Source organism: Lampetra fluviatilis, chromosome 33 (assembly GCF_964198595.1).
Source record: "Lampetra fluviatilis chromosome 33, kcLamFluv1.1, whole genome shotgun sequence".
NCBI classification, from domain to species: Eukaryota; Metazoa; Chordata; class Hyperoartia; order Petromyzontiformes; family Petromyzontidae; genus Lampetra; species Lampetra fluviatilis.
Window position 1 is genome coordinate 8,077,013 of NC_136307.1, and position 15,022 is coordinate 8,092,034.

The 15,022-nt window shown below is 40.0% G+C and overlaps 1 protein-coding gene across 11 annotated transcripts in view; it reads left to right on the plus strand.

The window, feature by feature from the left end:
• The window catches only part of LOC144944023 (neurexin-1-like), a 389,198-nt gene that overhangs the window by 307,129 nt on the left and 67,047 nt on the right, over positions 1 to 15,022 (plus strand). For all 11 annotated transcript variants that reach the window (XR_013639554.1, XM_078872018.1, XM_078872025.1 and 8 more), the window contains one exon: positions 12,826 to 12,997. Coding sequence is in view for 10 of the 11 variants with exons in the window: in XM_078872018.1 (XP_078728144.1) it covers positions 12,826 to 12,997 (172 nt within the window). In the remaining variant the exon portion in view is untranslated. The remainder of the gene's footprint in view (positions 1 to 12,825; positions 12,998 to 15,022) is intronic.

Consider the following 15,022-nt stretch of genomic DNA (forward strand, 5'->3'; position numbering starts at 1 on the left):
GAGTTTTTTATTATTATTATGCAAGTAACAAAAACTAAGATTTTGAATGTTCCAGGAAGAGTTACACATTTCCTAAAACAGCAACCTCTACGAGAGGGATTATCCTGCAGAAACCAGGGAAGGTGGCAAAGCTATTGTTTTGTATTTATGTTATACATGCACGATACATATCGTGCTATTATATGTACATGCGGTCCTGTGCAGAACTCTGTCCTCGTGGTTTAGTACGCTCGCTGTGAAGCCAATTCGAATAGCTTTGATCATAGCACGTGCTCACAATTGTGTAGCGATTAGCCGAGTGCTCAGCGTGTACGGTTAAAGGAGGGGGCCAAACATCAAATGGCCAGTGACATCATTCACAACAGCAGGGTGGCTTGGCACTGGTGTCTTGACCTAAATCTCCAATTCGAAAAACAACAAAATAACAAAATCTACTTTGTCAGGCGTCGCAAGGCGTCAACGCTGTTGGCTGTTTACTCTCTCGTGATTGGCTGGTGTGAGACTTGAAGAGAGCCCATTGTGAAAGACACAATAGCAAGTGATTCGATTGAGTTAAAGAGCATTAACGGACTACAATGACGCGTGTATTCCCGTAATTTGCATCAGCTATTATCATGCGGGATATATCATCGTGTATAGCGTCAACCGAATTGTATTCGGTTCGCAGAAACAATATTTTAAAACATCTCATTCACATATTTTAAAAGAACATTCCAATGTAAATAACACACATTCCCAGCATCCCATATGTATGGTGTGTGTGCGTTTCATAGGATCTGTTTTAACGTGGGGGGGGCAGTGATGTAGCGGTTAGCGCGCTGCGCTACGGAGTCCCGAGTTCGATTCCCGTTCACGATCAACACCAGTGACGAATATCTTAACCGGGTCCTGGGCCTCCCCGAGGTCGACTCAGCCTCAAATGAGTACCTGGTGCGGTGTGTAAACATCGCGGAGAAAAATACGGCCGGGCGTGGTGTTGGCCACCCTCACCCCCTCGTGTGCCGTGCCGGCCTTTATCGGTGCTCGCGAACAGCACTTGCCCCAACAGTCTGCTAAGGCTTCACGGGGGATCTTTGTCTTTGTTGAAACGTGTAGGGAGCTATTGAAAGTAAAGTCCAAATATTTGTCTAAAAACATTAATGTTTTTATCAAATCGAATAGTTTTTTTTAACAAAGGGAGAGGAGAGGTGGTGGTAAGAATTTTCTCGTGTGGCTATTTATATATAAAAAAAATAACAATAATATATAGGAATGAATTGAGTACGTTTGTACGGCCAGTAACGACAAGCAAGTGATGAGGCCAAACTGGCAGGGGTGCCGCTGCTAGACCGTGCTACTGATGTGGTGCGTGGGGGGGGGGTGCTCGTGACCCTCTCAGATTTCGAGATGTCTGCATTGTAAATTAGCCGTGGCGTTTTCGCGGTGGTCGAATGTTATTCCCCCCGGAGAGACGAAAACTGCGCAGCCATCACAGGCGAGCCGCAAAACACTCGCGTTGTGTGTCGCTGTCAGCAACGATATCCCCGGCACAATTGAACACGCAATCGGCACGGCACGTTTCCGCGAGATGTTATTAGCTGATGAAAGCATAAATGCATTAATGCTGTTTTTTTACTCGTGACATCTGGCACTTAGATTAGAGTGGACATCTTTTTTTTAGATCATAAATGTCCTTTTTTTATTTGTATCGCATGTATCAGGCATTTGAAGGAATATGTATGTCTCCAAACAGCAATCTATATCGGGCATAGTTAAAGGTAATTTGAGACTGGGACACTGAACTAACATTGGATTTCTTTCAGAGCCACCTCTTTACGTATTAATCATATGCTGTCAAATGGTAAAGTATTCATAGAGCTAGCTGTATGTGTTGGGGAGGAAGACGTTGGGGCAAAGAAAAGGAAATAACTTAATAATATATGTTCACCGGTGCATAATTTTATATATTTGCTAAATATTTTTTTGGAAATGAAATTAATCCTGTTATTTGTGTATTATTTCTACCACCAGGATGAGACGTCACAGTTGTTGCACGTAAACATTTTGTTATGGAATTATATATCGGTTCTAATTGACTTAGCATGCTCTATAACTAAGCCAAGCATTGCAAAGAACATGTAATATTATGATTAAACACAGCCATGCCTCTCCATCGTCTCACCATCGTCTCACCATTTTGTATACCTAACTAAAAGGCTTTGTGTAGGCTGATTGCTGTGGATGAGCACTGCTGTTTTATCGTGATTGATATTCAGACATTTCCGAACTGACTCATCAAACAGTAATGTTCCAAGCTACATATGAGAAGTCGTAGATTCCATTTGGTTAGCTCAGCTTAAATATGCGAATGGTCAGGGTAGTCTTTGCCCACAGGAATCCAACTGCACGACCTTCGTTTGCTGTAAATGTTCAATTATTCTGGTGTCACACAGAGTATAAATATTATTCAAGCCCTTGCTGTTTCCTTGCTTAGATTCTGATTTATTCAACACTTCCCAGCATGGCTATTTCAAAGTTTATCCAAATGATCGTGTTGTGGCGTGGGCAGAGGCACCATTATTTTGTTCCAATGCGGTATGAGCCCATTTATTTTACCAATTGCACACAGAGGGTCAGTCCACTGCCTTTGTTATTAAATGTACAGAACATTTTTAGATTGAGAAAAATACAAATTCTGTAAAAACTTTTTTTTATTTTCTGAAATTTCCACAAGCATGAGGCATGCTTATTTGAAGAACTTATACTGGTAGGAACCTCCTGGTTACACCAGCCCACAGGGGATTATTGTGTCCGTCCGTCCGTCGTGCATCCAAAAATGGGAGGGGTGGGGCTGGGTGGAGAAGGGAGGGTGGGGAGGGGCTGGGTGGAGAAGGGAGGGTGGGGAGGGTGGGGGGGTTGCATGGGTGGGGAGGGGCTGGTCACCCCGTGGTGCCCTTATAAAACTCAACGTTTAACCTACTCACGCCGGCTTGTGCCCGCCCTCACAGTCGGCCATATTTGCGGAATACACCACGCCGCCGTTGACCCTAGCCATTGACCGAGCAACCCAACGTTCCTACCAGCTCCCTCCGCAGGAATGTGTTTTCTAATGAGCTTCTGTACTTCTCAACATGTGATTAAATAATGTGAACGTGATGGCTCCATATATTACAGAGGGGAGTGTTAACATAATTAATAGGTGCATTGGGATTGGTTGGAAGACTTAGAAGATTTCAAGTAAAATTTAGATTTCTGTATAATTTCTACCATATTGTTTTCGTGGGGTATCGATACATGGATTTTTCTATTTATAAGTACAGTAGTGCCATATTTATAGTACGCCCCTGTGCAGTAGGTGTGTAATGATATATTGATGCATCTATTAATATTGATTCTTAATGCTCACAGTGCATACAGAGAATCACACGTGTAAGAATCAATACTTTTTGATTTATGCAAATCAAATGTAAATGATATTCTATTTGTTGCATTGCAAGATCGTACGAGAAGGCTCTTAATTTAGGGATGGCTCCATCCAGCAGTGGAGTAATGGTGGTTGATGATCAACCCACTGTTTGCTGATGCCTCCCACTGTCCAACCAACCACTTCACCAACCCACACTAACCAGCGTGGTGAAGTATGGGCAAATAACCCCTACAACCGACACGGCTTTCATGCCTTCACTCAGCAGTGGATTGAAAAGGGGCAGAGCCTGAAATGATTAGTTTTTATTTGAAAATGTATAGATATCATGAAAAATTACACAACTTTTATTCACACTGTAGAATTGATGAAACAGACTCGAGAATTACAAGTTTGAACGATCTGGATAGCTTTCACAACTACGTCTCGTAATGCGAGGATGTTAAGCGAATACAAAATTCACCCTTTGCCCATAACATCACCTAACACTTGTCAATAAAATGTACATAGCTTCATTGCACTCTCTAAGCCTAACCATAACCCTGACTAACCTACGGATATGTATACTATAGCACCAAATACAACATTGTCTTGCCTAGCACTAACAACAAACGAGTCTTGTGGGCTTAAACACGCACCTTGAAATGTGGTAAAGTCAACATAAAAGAATGTGTCTTTGGAAGTAACATTTTTGGTAGGTGCTGGATAACGTTAAGGCAAAATATCTCAAAGTAGCAATTAAATGAGCTGGGGGGGAAGGTGTTCTCGTGACAGCTGTGGAAGCCTGTCTTGAAAAATGTTATGCTTCTGGGCCGCTTTAAGGGCAACGCTTTTCTATAAAAGTGGGATTTCTGTGAATGTTTTCAAGCTTGGCATGGGATTGCTCGAAACCCATTTCCTCCAAGTAAATCATGATTGACAGAATGTAATCGTTCACTTTATACACTATGCAGGACTTGTTGCACCAGTGCACCTGCTGAATTGCATTAACGCAAAAAAAGCATCGGCCCTGTTACCATACGGAAATTCTTCCAAGTTTAAAACATTGTGACATTGTTTCTTTTTTTGGTCATTAATTATCTTTTATTCATTTGTACTTCGCACACGGCTTGGGTTTTTGTCAATTTATATTAATGTGGACTCAACTTTTTAAAATTCTTGGACAGTGATGTGAAATGTTTTTTTAGAAATGAAAGGAAAATCGTTTTCAGTGTCTTTCTCTCCTAATGCTTTAACATGTCCCTTTGCTGCCATTATAACAAAAGGTATTGGCTTGCATTTAGAGCGTGAATGGCATCGGTAAAATTGCAGCATTAAAATTTCTTACTTATGCCACTCCTGGCAAAAGGCCCCTCCACTAAGAGGGATGTTTTGGCCTACTTTCGTCTGCTGGCTAAATAATTTGGAAGAGATGGGAGTACCCACACTTTACACCACCATCACACAACCATTAATACTGCTGGGTAGACTGGTAGGGGGGGGGGGGATTTATGCAAAACTTGCACCATTGTTTTAACTGAAGTGCCCAGGAGATCCAACCTGTAACCTCTGAATTGCAGTGCAGTGTGATGACCATTACACCATGGCAGCATATCCCTATTTAAATTGTAGGCAAGGCTTATTTGTACTGTAACTGTCTTTGCTTTGAGTGATGCAGATTTTGAAAGACACTGTTTATGAAATATCATCGCTGTCAGGGCTGTTAACCTGCATAAGGAGTGAAAATATCTCCTTTTTTGCGCGAATGCTTTCATAATGTAATCACATTCTTGCACATCATGTTAAATCATCGATCCATTTTAAGTGTGAAAATAACAGCAACTATACATGCACATGCATTTATATCATACATTTGAAAACGTCTCCTTTTAAGTACCTTGGTTTATTGCCTATCATTGTCAAATTATATTTTTTAAAAGCACTCAAACCTGCCCTCACTCACCTCTTTGGTTCATCATTTTCATTCCGCTCAATCTACAATAATTATCAGAGACGTTACATTACTCTCTTAAGCTTTTAAGTTGGGTCCTTCAAAATAAACTATTGTTATTCATAATAATTATCTTTGGGCAGCAAACTTGCTCTTCGTGACTTTTGTTTTTTGTTACCTTAATGTAATCTACATGTAGCTGTTTCACTTTTATAAGTAGTTTTTATAATTTCTATAGTTATATTTATTAAAGTCTTAGTTTTTCTCGAGTGACGGCAGAAGTTTCCACTGAATAAAATATCTTAACGTAGTATTCAAGGTATTTTATATTCAGTGCTCATTTAAAAATTCTGATTAATAGTATATATGTGGTAATTGGTAGAAAAATCTTTATAAATCCACGTGGTCGGTTGGCTTCTAAATTGTGCATTATTTCATCTCTAAATATACATCATTCCAAGATTGTGGTATTTGAGTGTGTGTGTACATTTAATAAATAGGTCTGCTAATTTTTTTAATCCAACAGCTGGTTTCACTTTTATAATTATGCAAATTATGGGACGTTATATAAACTCTTAAAAGGAAATTAAGTGGACTTGGACAGGACAAAGAACTCGAAATGATAATGGCCGATGGATTAGACTCTTGACAGAATAGAAGCCAAATGAGAGAAAGATTATATCAGCCTCGTGTAGAAAAGACATCATTTTATAATTTCTCGACCATGAAGGATGATAATAATGTGGGGAGACTTTCATCCAGCAGTGGGTAGATCATGGCTAGTAAAGTTTTGCACGTACCAAAGTCAAAGTACTGAAAATCTACAAAGGACTTGATTAGACGTCTGCCATGGTATGTTTGATGGTGGTGGTGATGATGATGACACAATTGTACAGCAAAATGTGATATGCTCTATAAAGTTCATTGGGAATGAGTAAAAATGTCTCAGGTGTGTTTATGGGACTTTTCTTATATTGCACTCAGTGATGCGACAAAAAGATCAGCAAGACACCTTTCTAGGTTCAAAGAAGAAGATCAAAAAATCACCATGTTTCAGCAACAATGCCCTGTTATATGCACAAGGGATTGCGAGATGATATTTCATTGTGTGGCTGTGACCTATTCAGAGTGAACCACTGCAAAGCCTTGGAACAGCTTCGATGAATTCCAATAATTCATCAAAGCAAGTGTTGGCTGTGCTTGCCCCCAAAACCCTTTGCTGTCTCCTGCCTAGGTGCTAGAGGGCGGAGGAGAGTCATATGGTACGGTTTTCCATTTAGTGATATACGGTGTTTTCACTCCGGTCTTCCAGGGTGATTGAACAGTGATGATGAACAATAAAACTCAAGGTTGCAGCTCCTGTGACCCGGCACAAATTATTTTGGGGCGTCTGGCTTTTGCACTGGCTCTGCATCTGCTGGTGGGTGTGCACGAAGCCAAAACTTGATGCTAAGGATTGCCCTTGGTAACCTTAGAGTTATCACGTTTGTTCAATTGAATTCTGAGTTTCTTTTTGGCTGCAGATCTAATAAAACACATTTTCAGAATGCATGTGTTTTCTCCAGGAAAGATAACTAATTTGGCCCCTGTGGGATGTTTGTGACAAAATGTATTTTCCAAAATATCCCCCCCCCCCCCAAAATAAATCAATCATTCGATATCCACTGCTAAAGATTTAAATATTTGGATGAACATGTTGTAATGTAAGTAAACTGTAAATGTAGCTGAATTTTATCTACCCTCACAATTAGCTGTAATATCTGCCACCTATGGTGCTATTAGAAGCAACAGCCGCAGCAGTCATTGTCTATTCACTGCTGGAATGTTTGAATATTTAGTAAATATGTTATCATCTAAATATACTGTAACTGAAGGTTTATCTATTTTCACAATTAACTACGAAGTATAACCGTCAACTTACATTTGTCCACAATGCGATTTTTTAATAATCAGCGTCAGAATCTTTATTTAGACTGGAGGAATCTGATGACCTATGACGCTATTTTTCACAGATGTCCAGTATAAATCATCGTAGTAAACAAACATTTTATCATAAAAAATGTTTTATCTCAGAGTTACTAAAATAATTATTATTGTTACATTAAAATTTATGTGACCCGCTGAGGATTGGCGCTAAATCAATGCCATAGATAAATGTCAATGTTTGTGCATGATAAATTGTTGTTAATTTTAAAATGATATTCCAAGATATTAGCATTTAGGTATTACGTTTGGCTATTACGTTGCCATAATGGATATGTCACTGTAATTTTGAAAATGTTCAAAGTTTTATTTTAGCCAAAGTGTGTGCTTTAGCCCTCAAATTATTTCAAACATCTTCCCAGTTTCTAAAAGGCATTTGCATGGTAAGTCAATTTGAAATACTTTTCATCAAAGAGACGCAATAATTACATCTCTATGACTGTGACATTTCCTCCAAGCACGGATGTATAGTTGATTAGCCCATACTAATTAGCCTGAAATCTGAATGTAATATTACGCATATTTTACGGCGAGTTGGCAATGTACAAATTCAATTAAAAGAAATCCTCGCCCCCGACTGCTGGTGATCTTTCAGAGGTCTTGTGGTTTGCAGGGCATGCTCAGCAAGTGCTGAAGATTGCACATGGTCCCATTATTTAAGAAAATCGTGTTTTCCGTGAGTCACTTTCAAAGTCAGTCGTACGGCAGAACCTAAGCCAACTATTTATTACATCTCTTTCTGGAGTATGGGCCGGCAAAGGAGGCCAGTTAAAATAAGGAACCTCTGTTCGATTATAGTCAACCATGGATCGAAGCCTTCCTGGCAGGCCATGCCGAGATCCTGAACATGATTCAAAGCAATGAGTTTTACTCAGCTGCCTATGCGTCGTGGTAGATTTATTATTTAGAGCTCAGGGTAGGCAAAACGTTGAGTAACACGACCTCCCAGCATGATTTGAGGCCCAGGCCTCTTAAATGTGTCACACGTAGAGCCTTTACGTGTGTACACTCATTTCTAACGTCTCGCTGTTTTAAGCTCGGAGGTCATGGTTTTTCAACATTTTCCACCCCTCCTTCCCTTCCATTTTTCTTTGTCCTTTAACTTTCATTTTAGTTTTCTTAGATGCAATTCTCTGTCGCTTCAGGCAAAAGTGACTGTGACGTAATGGTTGTGTGGATCCAGTGAAACGCTGCATGAAAATGTTTCTGACGGGATTCACTAGTAATTGCCCTGCACATTTATTACTCTATTCGAGAACGTTTAATCCATGACATGGTATGAAAATAATCTTATTCTTTGCTTAACAATTATACAAAGTAGTGAAAGTAGATTTTAAAAATACAATTAAAAATCCATCTTAAAAAAAAAAATCACTTGTGCTACAATCCAATCTTGCAGGTAAATTGTGTGTTTTTTTTATGCATTTGCTACATTGTACTTGCCTCAGCATCCAGATAATGAAAAAAAAACCGTTCTATTAAAACCGAAGCTAAGGTTAATTAAAGTAAGATGCATTCATAGAGTAGTATAATGGGATCCAGTGATTAACATTTCGTTGCAGTAAAGCATAATGGTCATGCATTAACATAATATGCACATTGCACACTTCTGTAGTATACCTAATCCAATATTGATAGTAACAATGCTGCCAATTATTTACCCAGGAGAGCCTCGCTGAATTCCACGACTCTTTCAGGAGCGGCACGTCCAACCAACACTGTCGATACACGTTTGGCATTGTGTGGGAGACCACCGGAGCTTCTGGAGAAAACCCAACATGCATGGGATAGGTGACCCTCAGAACCAACATTTCCTGACCACACCTCGCAGCCTTATATGCAAAACACCTAGCAAGCCCTGGTGGTCACCCATACAAGTATTACAACCGTACTCTTTGGTTTTTTCGGTAAAGTCACGTAGGTAAAAAATAAAATAAAATAAATGAAAACAACTAAATTAAATCACGACGTTTCGGGCGCAACACAAGCGTCCGTCATCAGGTGGGAAAGCATGGCTTACTGCTGATGAAAGCATGGCCTACTGCTGATGAAAGTATGGCCTACTGCTGATGTAGATTCAAACAGTCTGCATCAGCAGTAGGCCATGCTTTCCCACCTGATGACGGACGCTTGTGTTGCGCCCGAAACGTCGTGATTTAATGTAGTTGTTTTCATTTATTTTATTAAAATTTTTACCTACGTGACTTTACTGAAAAAACCAAAGAGTATGAATCCTTGCAGTCACGAAAGCTTCAAATCTAGAATTATTACAACCGTCTTCCTTCCCTTAACACCATGCTGGATACAACCACATTTGCCGGAAAGAGTTAGAGTTAGCTTTCTAGATTTGAAGCTTTCGTGACTGCAAGGATTCATACTCTTAGTTCTTTCGGTATTTTTATTAATTTCATTTTTTACCTACGTGACTTTACCGAAAGAACTAAGAGTATGTTAGAGTTAGCTATTCTCACAATAATTATGTCACTGCATAACATATCGCTCGTTTCTTTGGAGACCTATAGCTCGGAACAAAGTTGTTGTATCATTGCTGCTCACGTGTGTTGATTTTAAAGCGTATTTGTAAAGCATGCGAATATATCCAGTGGCATGATGTCTGTGTCTGCCGTTTACAATAAAATTACATGGAGCACTCGTGACAATTTAATAATTTAATGCAACTGGTCATTAAGTAGCCTTAGCCTAGCATTTCACGCGTGTTCAAATCTGGATTGTGTTGCCTTCCCAAATGTCTCTTCGTTGTGTTTTGTAGTTCAGTAGCAACAAGGGTGTAACAAAGTCCTGCATTCTAAAAAAATAGCTGCTGTGAATTGTTTATATAGAATTCTTCTGGTAGAAAAAAAACCTATAGGCGCATGTCACTATGTAATATTTTTCAAAGGAAACCTTTTTAAATATTCAAGGTGCGTTGCGTAAGGCACACGCGAGACATTTGTAAATGGTATATAAATAAGTATGTTGCCTGTATGGAAACTAAATAAGCAACGCATTGTACACAGCTGTGCGTGTGGCAACAGATGAATATCGAATGTTGAGAGCGAGTGGCTTTTCGGGTCATGTCCCCTGCGAGATGGGGTTTTATTGGGGGAGGAAAATAAAAGGGCAAGTGCTCACCGTTTCAACGCACAGTCTGGCCTCTTTTGCATGCGGACTCCATCAGTTCCCACGTCGGGCTGCTTTGGTTGAGAACGTTCGTGTCCATTCCCTGCGCATCCCTCACTGGAGCTTATTAATCTCCCGTGTTTATGAGCGCGGCTCTGCGCGCTCTTGGACATCGCCACCTGCTTTGTACGTCGGTTTTTTTCTGAACGAATTTGGCGACAAAATGCAGGCGTCATATTTGTTATGTTCAAAAATTGCGACGTTTGTTGCCGTGCCGATGCTCATTCCCGTGAAATGATCCGTGCAATGATTAGCTTCGTGTGTTCAGTTTGGGGCATGAACACGTTGCGCCAAACAAACTGTGAATGTATATTTTGTTACAATTGCAATAACGTAAAATCACACTGTGCTACACGGCCTCGTTGTTCAGCAATTGAATGAGATAATGTTGCGTGGCATATTTTGATTCTGCAAACGCAAAAAGTGAATGATTAAGTTGAATGAAGTCTTGATTTATTCATGCTGAACTGAGCATTATAATCATCTCAATTGATTGCTATATTCGTACTGATTTCTGATCTTTAAATAATTATATTGTGCATGAAATATATTTCTGTAAATGTATTTAAACTGCATAATGCATGTAACGCATCGTCCTTTATCAATAATACTGCTGAATGAAGGCCTCACAACACCAAGTGTGGGTCTTGGGGGTCGTTTCACCATAGTTCACGACCCTCGCCAATGCACGTTAATGAAGGAGAGTAGCAAGGGACTGAGTCAAATATCACTCACGTCCAATGTCAACTGCGGATGGGGAATCAAACTACTTGCAGCCAAGTCCATAACGCGGCACGCTCAACCACTACTTACGTATCAAAAAAAAAATGTGGAACATAGTTTAAACAATCAATACACGTTTGTCCGTGGGATTCCTCTGAAATGCATAATCAAGAACATTCACCGTGCACAGGTGTTCCATTACTGATGTGGAAGCACTGCCATCGCATTACCGAATGAACTGCACAGTTGGCTGCACCCAAATGTTTCTTTGTGAAAGCACTTTAATTAAAACAAGGTAGGGGGGGGGACGCATGAAACATGGGTGCTCCACAAGCTTTCTGCAATTGCTTTATCTCCCTCCGTCTGTTTGTAAAGGGGGGGAGGGGGATCATACGAACTCCTGTAAAGATGATCCACTGTAAACTCAATATCAGTATAAAGTTGTGTTGCTACGCAGGACTTAGCCAAGAGAAAATTGGCTAAATTAATGAAAGGGATGTGCAAAGTTTGGCGATTGAAAACTGGCGCTAAAAAGATAAGCCTTGGGAATAGGTTTTGCCCTTTTTTCTGGCAACAAAACAGCTGTGTTAAGATGTTCGAATACCAAACTGAAACCTTTTACAAGGAATCATGTCTGCATTAACCACTATACTTGTGGTCAGAATGCAAACAAAAAACAAACTCTGATAGTATATGCATTGTCCTTGAAACTGATTGGTCCACACCAGAGACAGCTTTCTTTTGAGCCTCGTCTCAAACGGTGTTAGACCAGAGGACGTCAAAAGGCGTACAGCCCAAAGACAATGCACTATCGGAGTAATGAGAGCTCGGGGCGAGAATCTACATCATGGGATCTCCTTTGCCAGTACCAAAATATGATGATAGGTTTTTCCACTTTTTTCTGGCAACAAAACAGGTGTTATGATGTTAAAACACCAAACTGAAACCTTTTACAAGGAATCATGTCTGCATTAACCACAATACTTGTGGTCAGAATGCAAAAAAAAACATACTCTTGACAATATATGCATTGTCCTTGAAACTGATTGGTCCACACCAGAGACAGCTTTCTTTTGAGCCTCGTCTCAAGATAAGCCTTGTCAGCCAAGGCGATGACATCACAAAGCATGCACCCCGCATCATCACAAAGCTTGCACTCTGGCGCCGATGTGGCGTCATCTCACAATGTCACACGCCGTGCGCCTTCATGCCGCTGTGGGACTCGAAATGCGAGGTTATGACTAATTAAATACGTTTGTTTTTTTTTCTTCATGTTGATTTATGTTTGTGTTGTATCTTGGAATCGTCCTGTTACACGGTTATTCTTGCTCCGATTTTATTCTGCAATATTTGTTTATCTGATCTCTATTTGATTCACTGTGGTTCTTTATTTGATTTGAATGCTTTTGTCATTTTCGTGGGGCAGGTCAGCCTCGCGAATGAGACTGTTCTGGTCTCCTGAGCTCTCTGTCGATTAAACAAAATAAACGCGAAACTTCCGAGGGCGGGCACCTGCGTCGGAAAGCGTTACGGAATCTGCTCACACGCGCGATTTTTCTTCCTTGTGTGTGTTTTTTTCCCTTTGTTTCCTTTTTACCCGTTGCAGAAGCAAGGCAAAGTAGGCGTGACCTTTAACGTGGGCACGGAAGACATCTCCGTGAATGAGACGAACGTCGCGGTGAACGATGGGAATTACCACGTGGCACGGTTTTCCCGCAACGGCGGCAATTGTACCTTGCAGCTGGACAACCACCCAATAAACGAGCGCTACCCGTCAGGTAGGACCCCCCCCCCCCCTTGGCTTCGCGCCCGTTATTGCTTCGCCGTGTTTGTGCTGTGACCTTTTGCCGTGCCGTGCCTGTGCGTGGATTCCGGTTGAATTAGATCACACATATCCATCCGAGCAACATGTTATTTGTCAGAGTCATTATTATGGAGTCGCGGTTTTGATGATTACTTTTTTTTACTTTTTACCCACTGGCTCTAAAATGCGAATTCGTTTGGCCGATTTGTGGTTAATCCTGAATGACTTTAACGGGAAAATAATTGTAAATTTCAATATTCACATTTGCAGAATATATTCATATTATAAATTCATGTTACCATTAACAATGCATTTTGTATATTAATTTCCTTTTAACATAACGTTGCAAGCTCACACTAGTAGTGCGTAATGTAAAAGCTGATATAATGTTAAATTAGTAAATACAAAGCTTGGAATGTATAGCATGAAAACATGAATAATACAAAGCTTATTTCAGTTAACTTTTACTTGTAAAAAAGAGGAAGGTCTTATTTAAATCAAAAATGAGGATAATGGTATGGACACAACATTTTAAGAAGATTTTCAGACTCGTTGGGGTGGACTTGATGTATTATTTAGGGAATATTTGCAAAGTCACTTTAATTACTTGTGGACAGTGCAGCGTATTCATCTATAACAAATGTACGTCCATGTGATATCACGCACTGAGGTAAAACGAGACATCAATGCGCATCATTAGGAAAATTCATTCCTAGTTTGAAACAATTTCAGGATTGTTTCAATGCACATTGTTTAATCGGCATAGCGTATTACAGTCACCCACTGCTAGTTAAAAGTGGTTGTCAATGAATTTGTATTTTATGTTAAGCCCTCTGTCTGACCAAGCTTCACCACAATGGTCAGCGCAGGTTGATGAAAGGGAGGGAGGGCCTAGAACCGGTTCAGAATAACACTCGCGCACTAACATGAGTCAGGAATAGAATTCAGGTCGCCAGATTCAGAGTGCAATGTGCTAACCACTCTGCCTCCACTGCCTCACATACATATACTTCTTCATACACGTAGGGGTGGTTATGCGTGTATTTATTAGTGTATTCACATAGTGTTTGAACATCTGAATGTAACGTGCAACCAATTAATCTTGTCAGTAAAAAATGAAATAAAATAAATGAAAACTAAATAAAATCACGACGTTTCGGGCGCAACACAAGCGTCGTGATTTAATTTAGTTGTTTTCATTTTTTTTACCTACGTGACTTTACCGAAAAAAACCAAAGAGTATGAATCCTTGCAGTCACGAAAGCTTCAAATCTAGAATTAATCTTGTCAGGTTGAATAAGTGATGGTGCATATGGGAAAAAACTTTATTTACCAATGAGGGCCCAATTGGTATTATCGTGACATCTATTTTTTTTGCCAGCTAGAACTGCTTTAGAAGAAGTTGTTGCTTAAACAGTAAATCTTGGGATCGTGAGTTGAAGTGACAGGATGACCTGCAGGCTTTTCAGTTCTTGTTTGGTGAGTTAAAAATAAAACTATAAAGGTTTGAGCAATTACCTAAATGTTTATTGCATTAGCATATCACCTCATGGTATCCCATAGCTTGGCACTGTGCACCCACTGAGACTGTTGTATTGAGCGCACAAGGTCATTCGTTCTGAGTGCCGGAATCCCCTTTTCTTCCGTCAGTAGCACGTTATTGCTTTGTTAATGTACGACTCTTTCCATGGACTTGGTTTTATGGCTGATGGTATATTATTATTACTCTTTGGTTCTTTCGGTAAAGTCACATAGGTAAAGAAAAGAAAGGAAATTAAATCACGACGTTTTGGACACAACACAAGCGTCCGTCATCAGGTGGGACAACCACAGCAAAAAGCAGTTGCTGAAATAGGTAAAAGAGCTGCTGGTAACAGAAAGAACCAAAGAGTATGGATCCTTGCAGTCACGAAAACTTCAAATCTAGAATGATTATTATTGTTATTACACTTGTTTACCCAGGAAACATGAACTGAGTCTCAGGACTCTTTTATAGGAT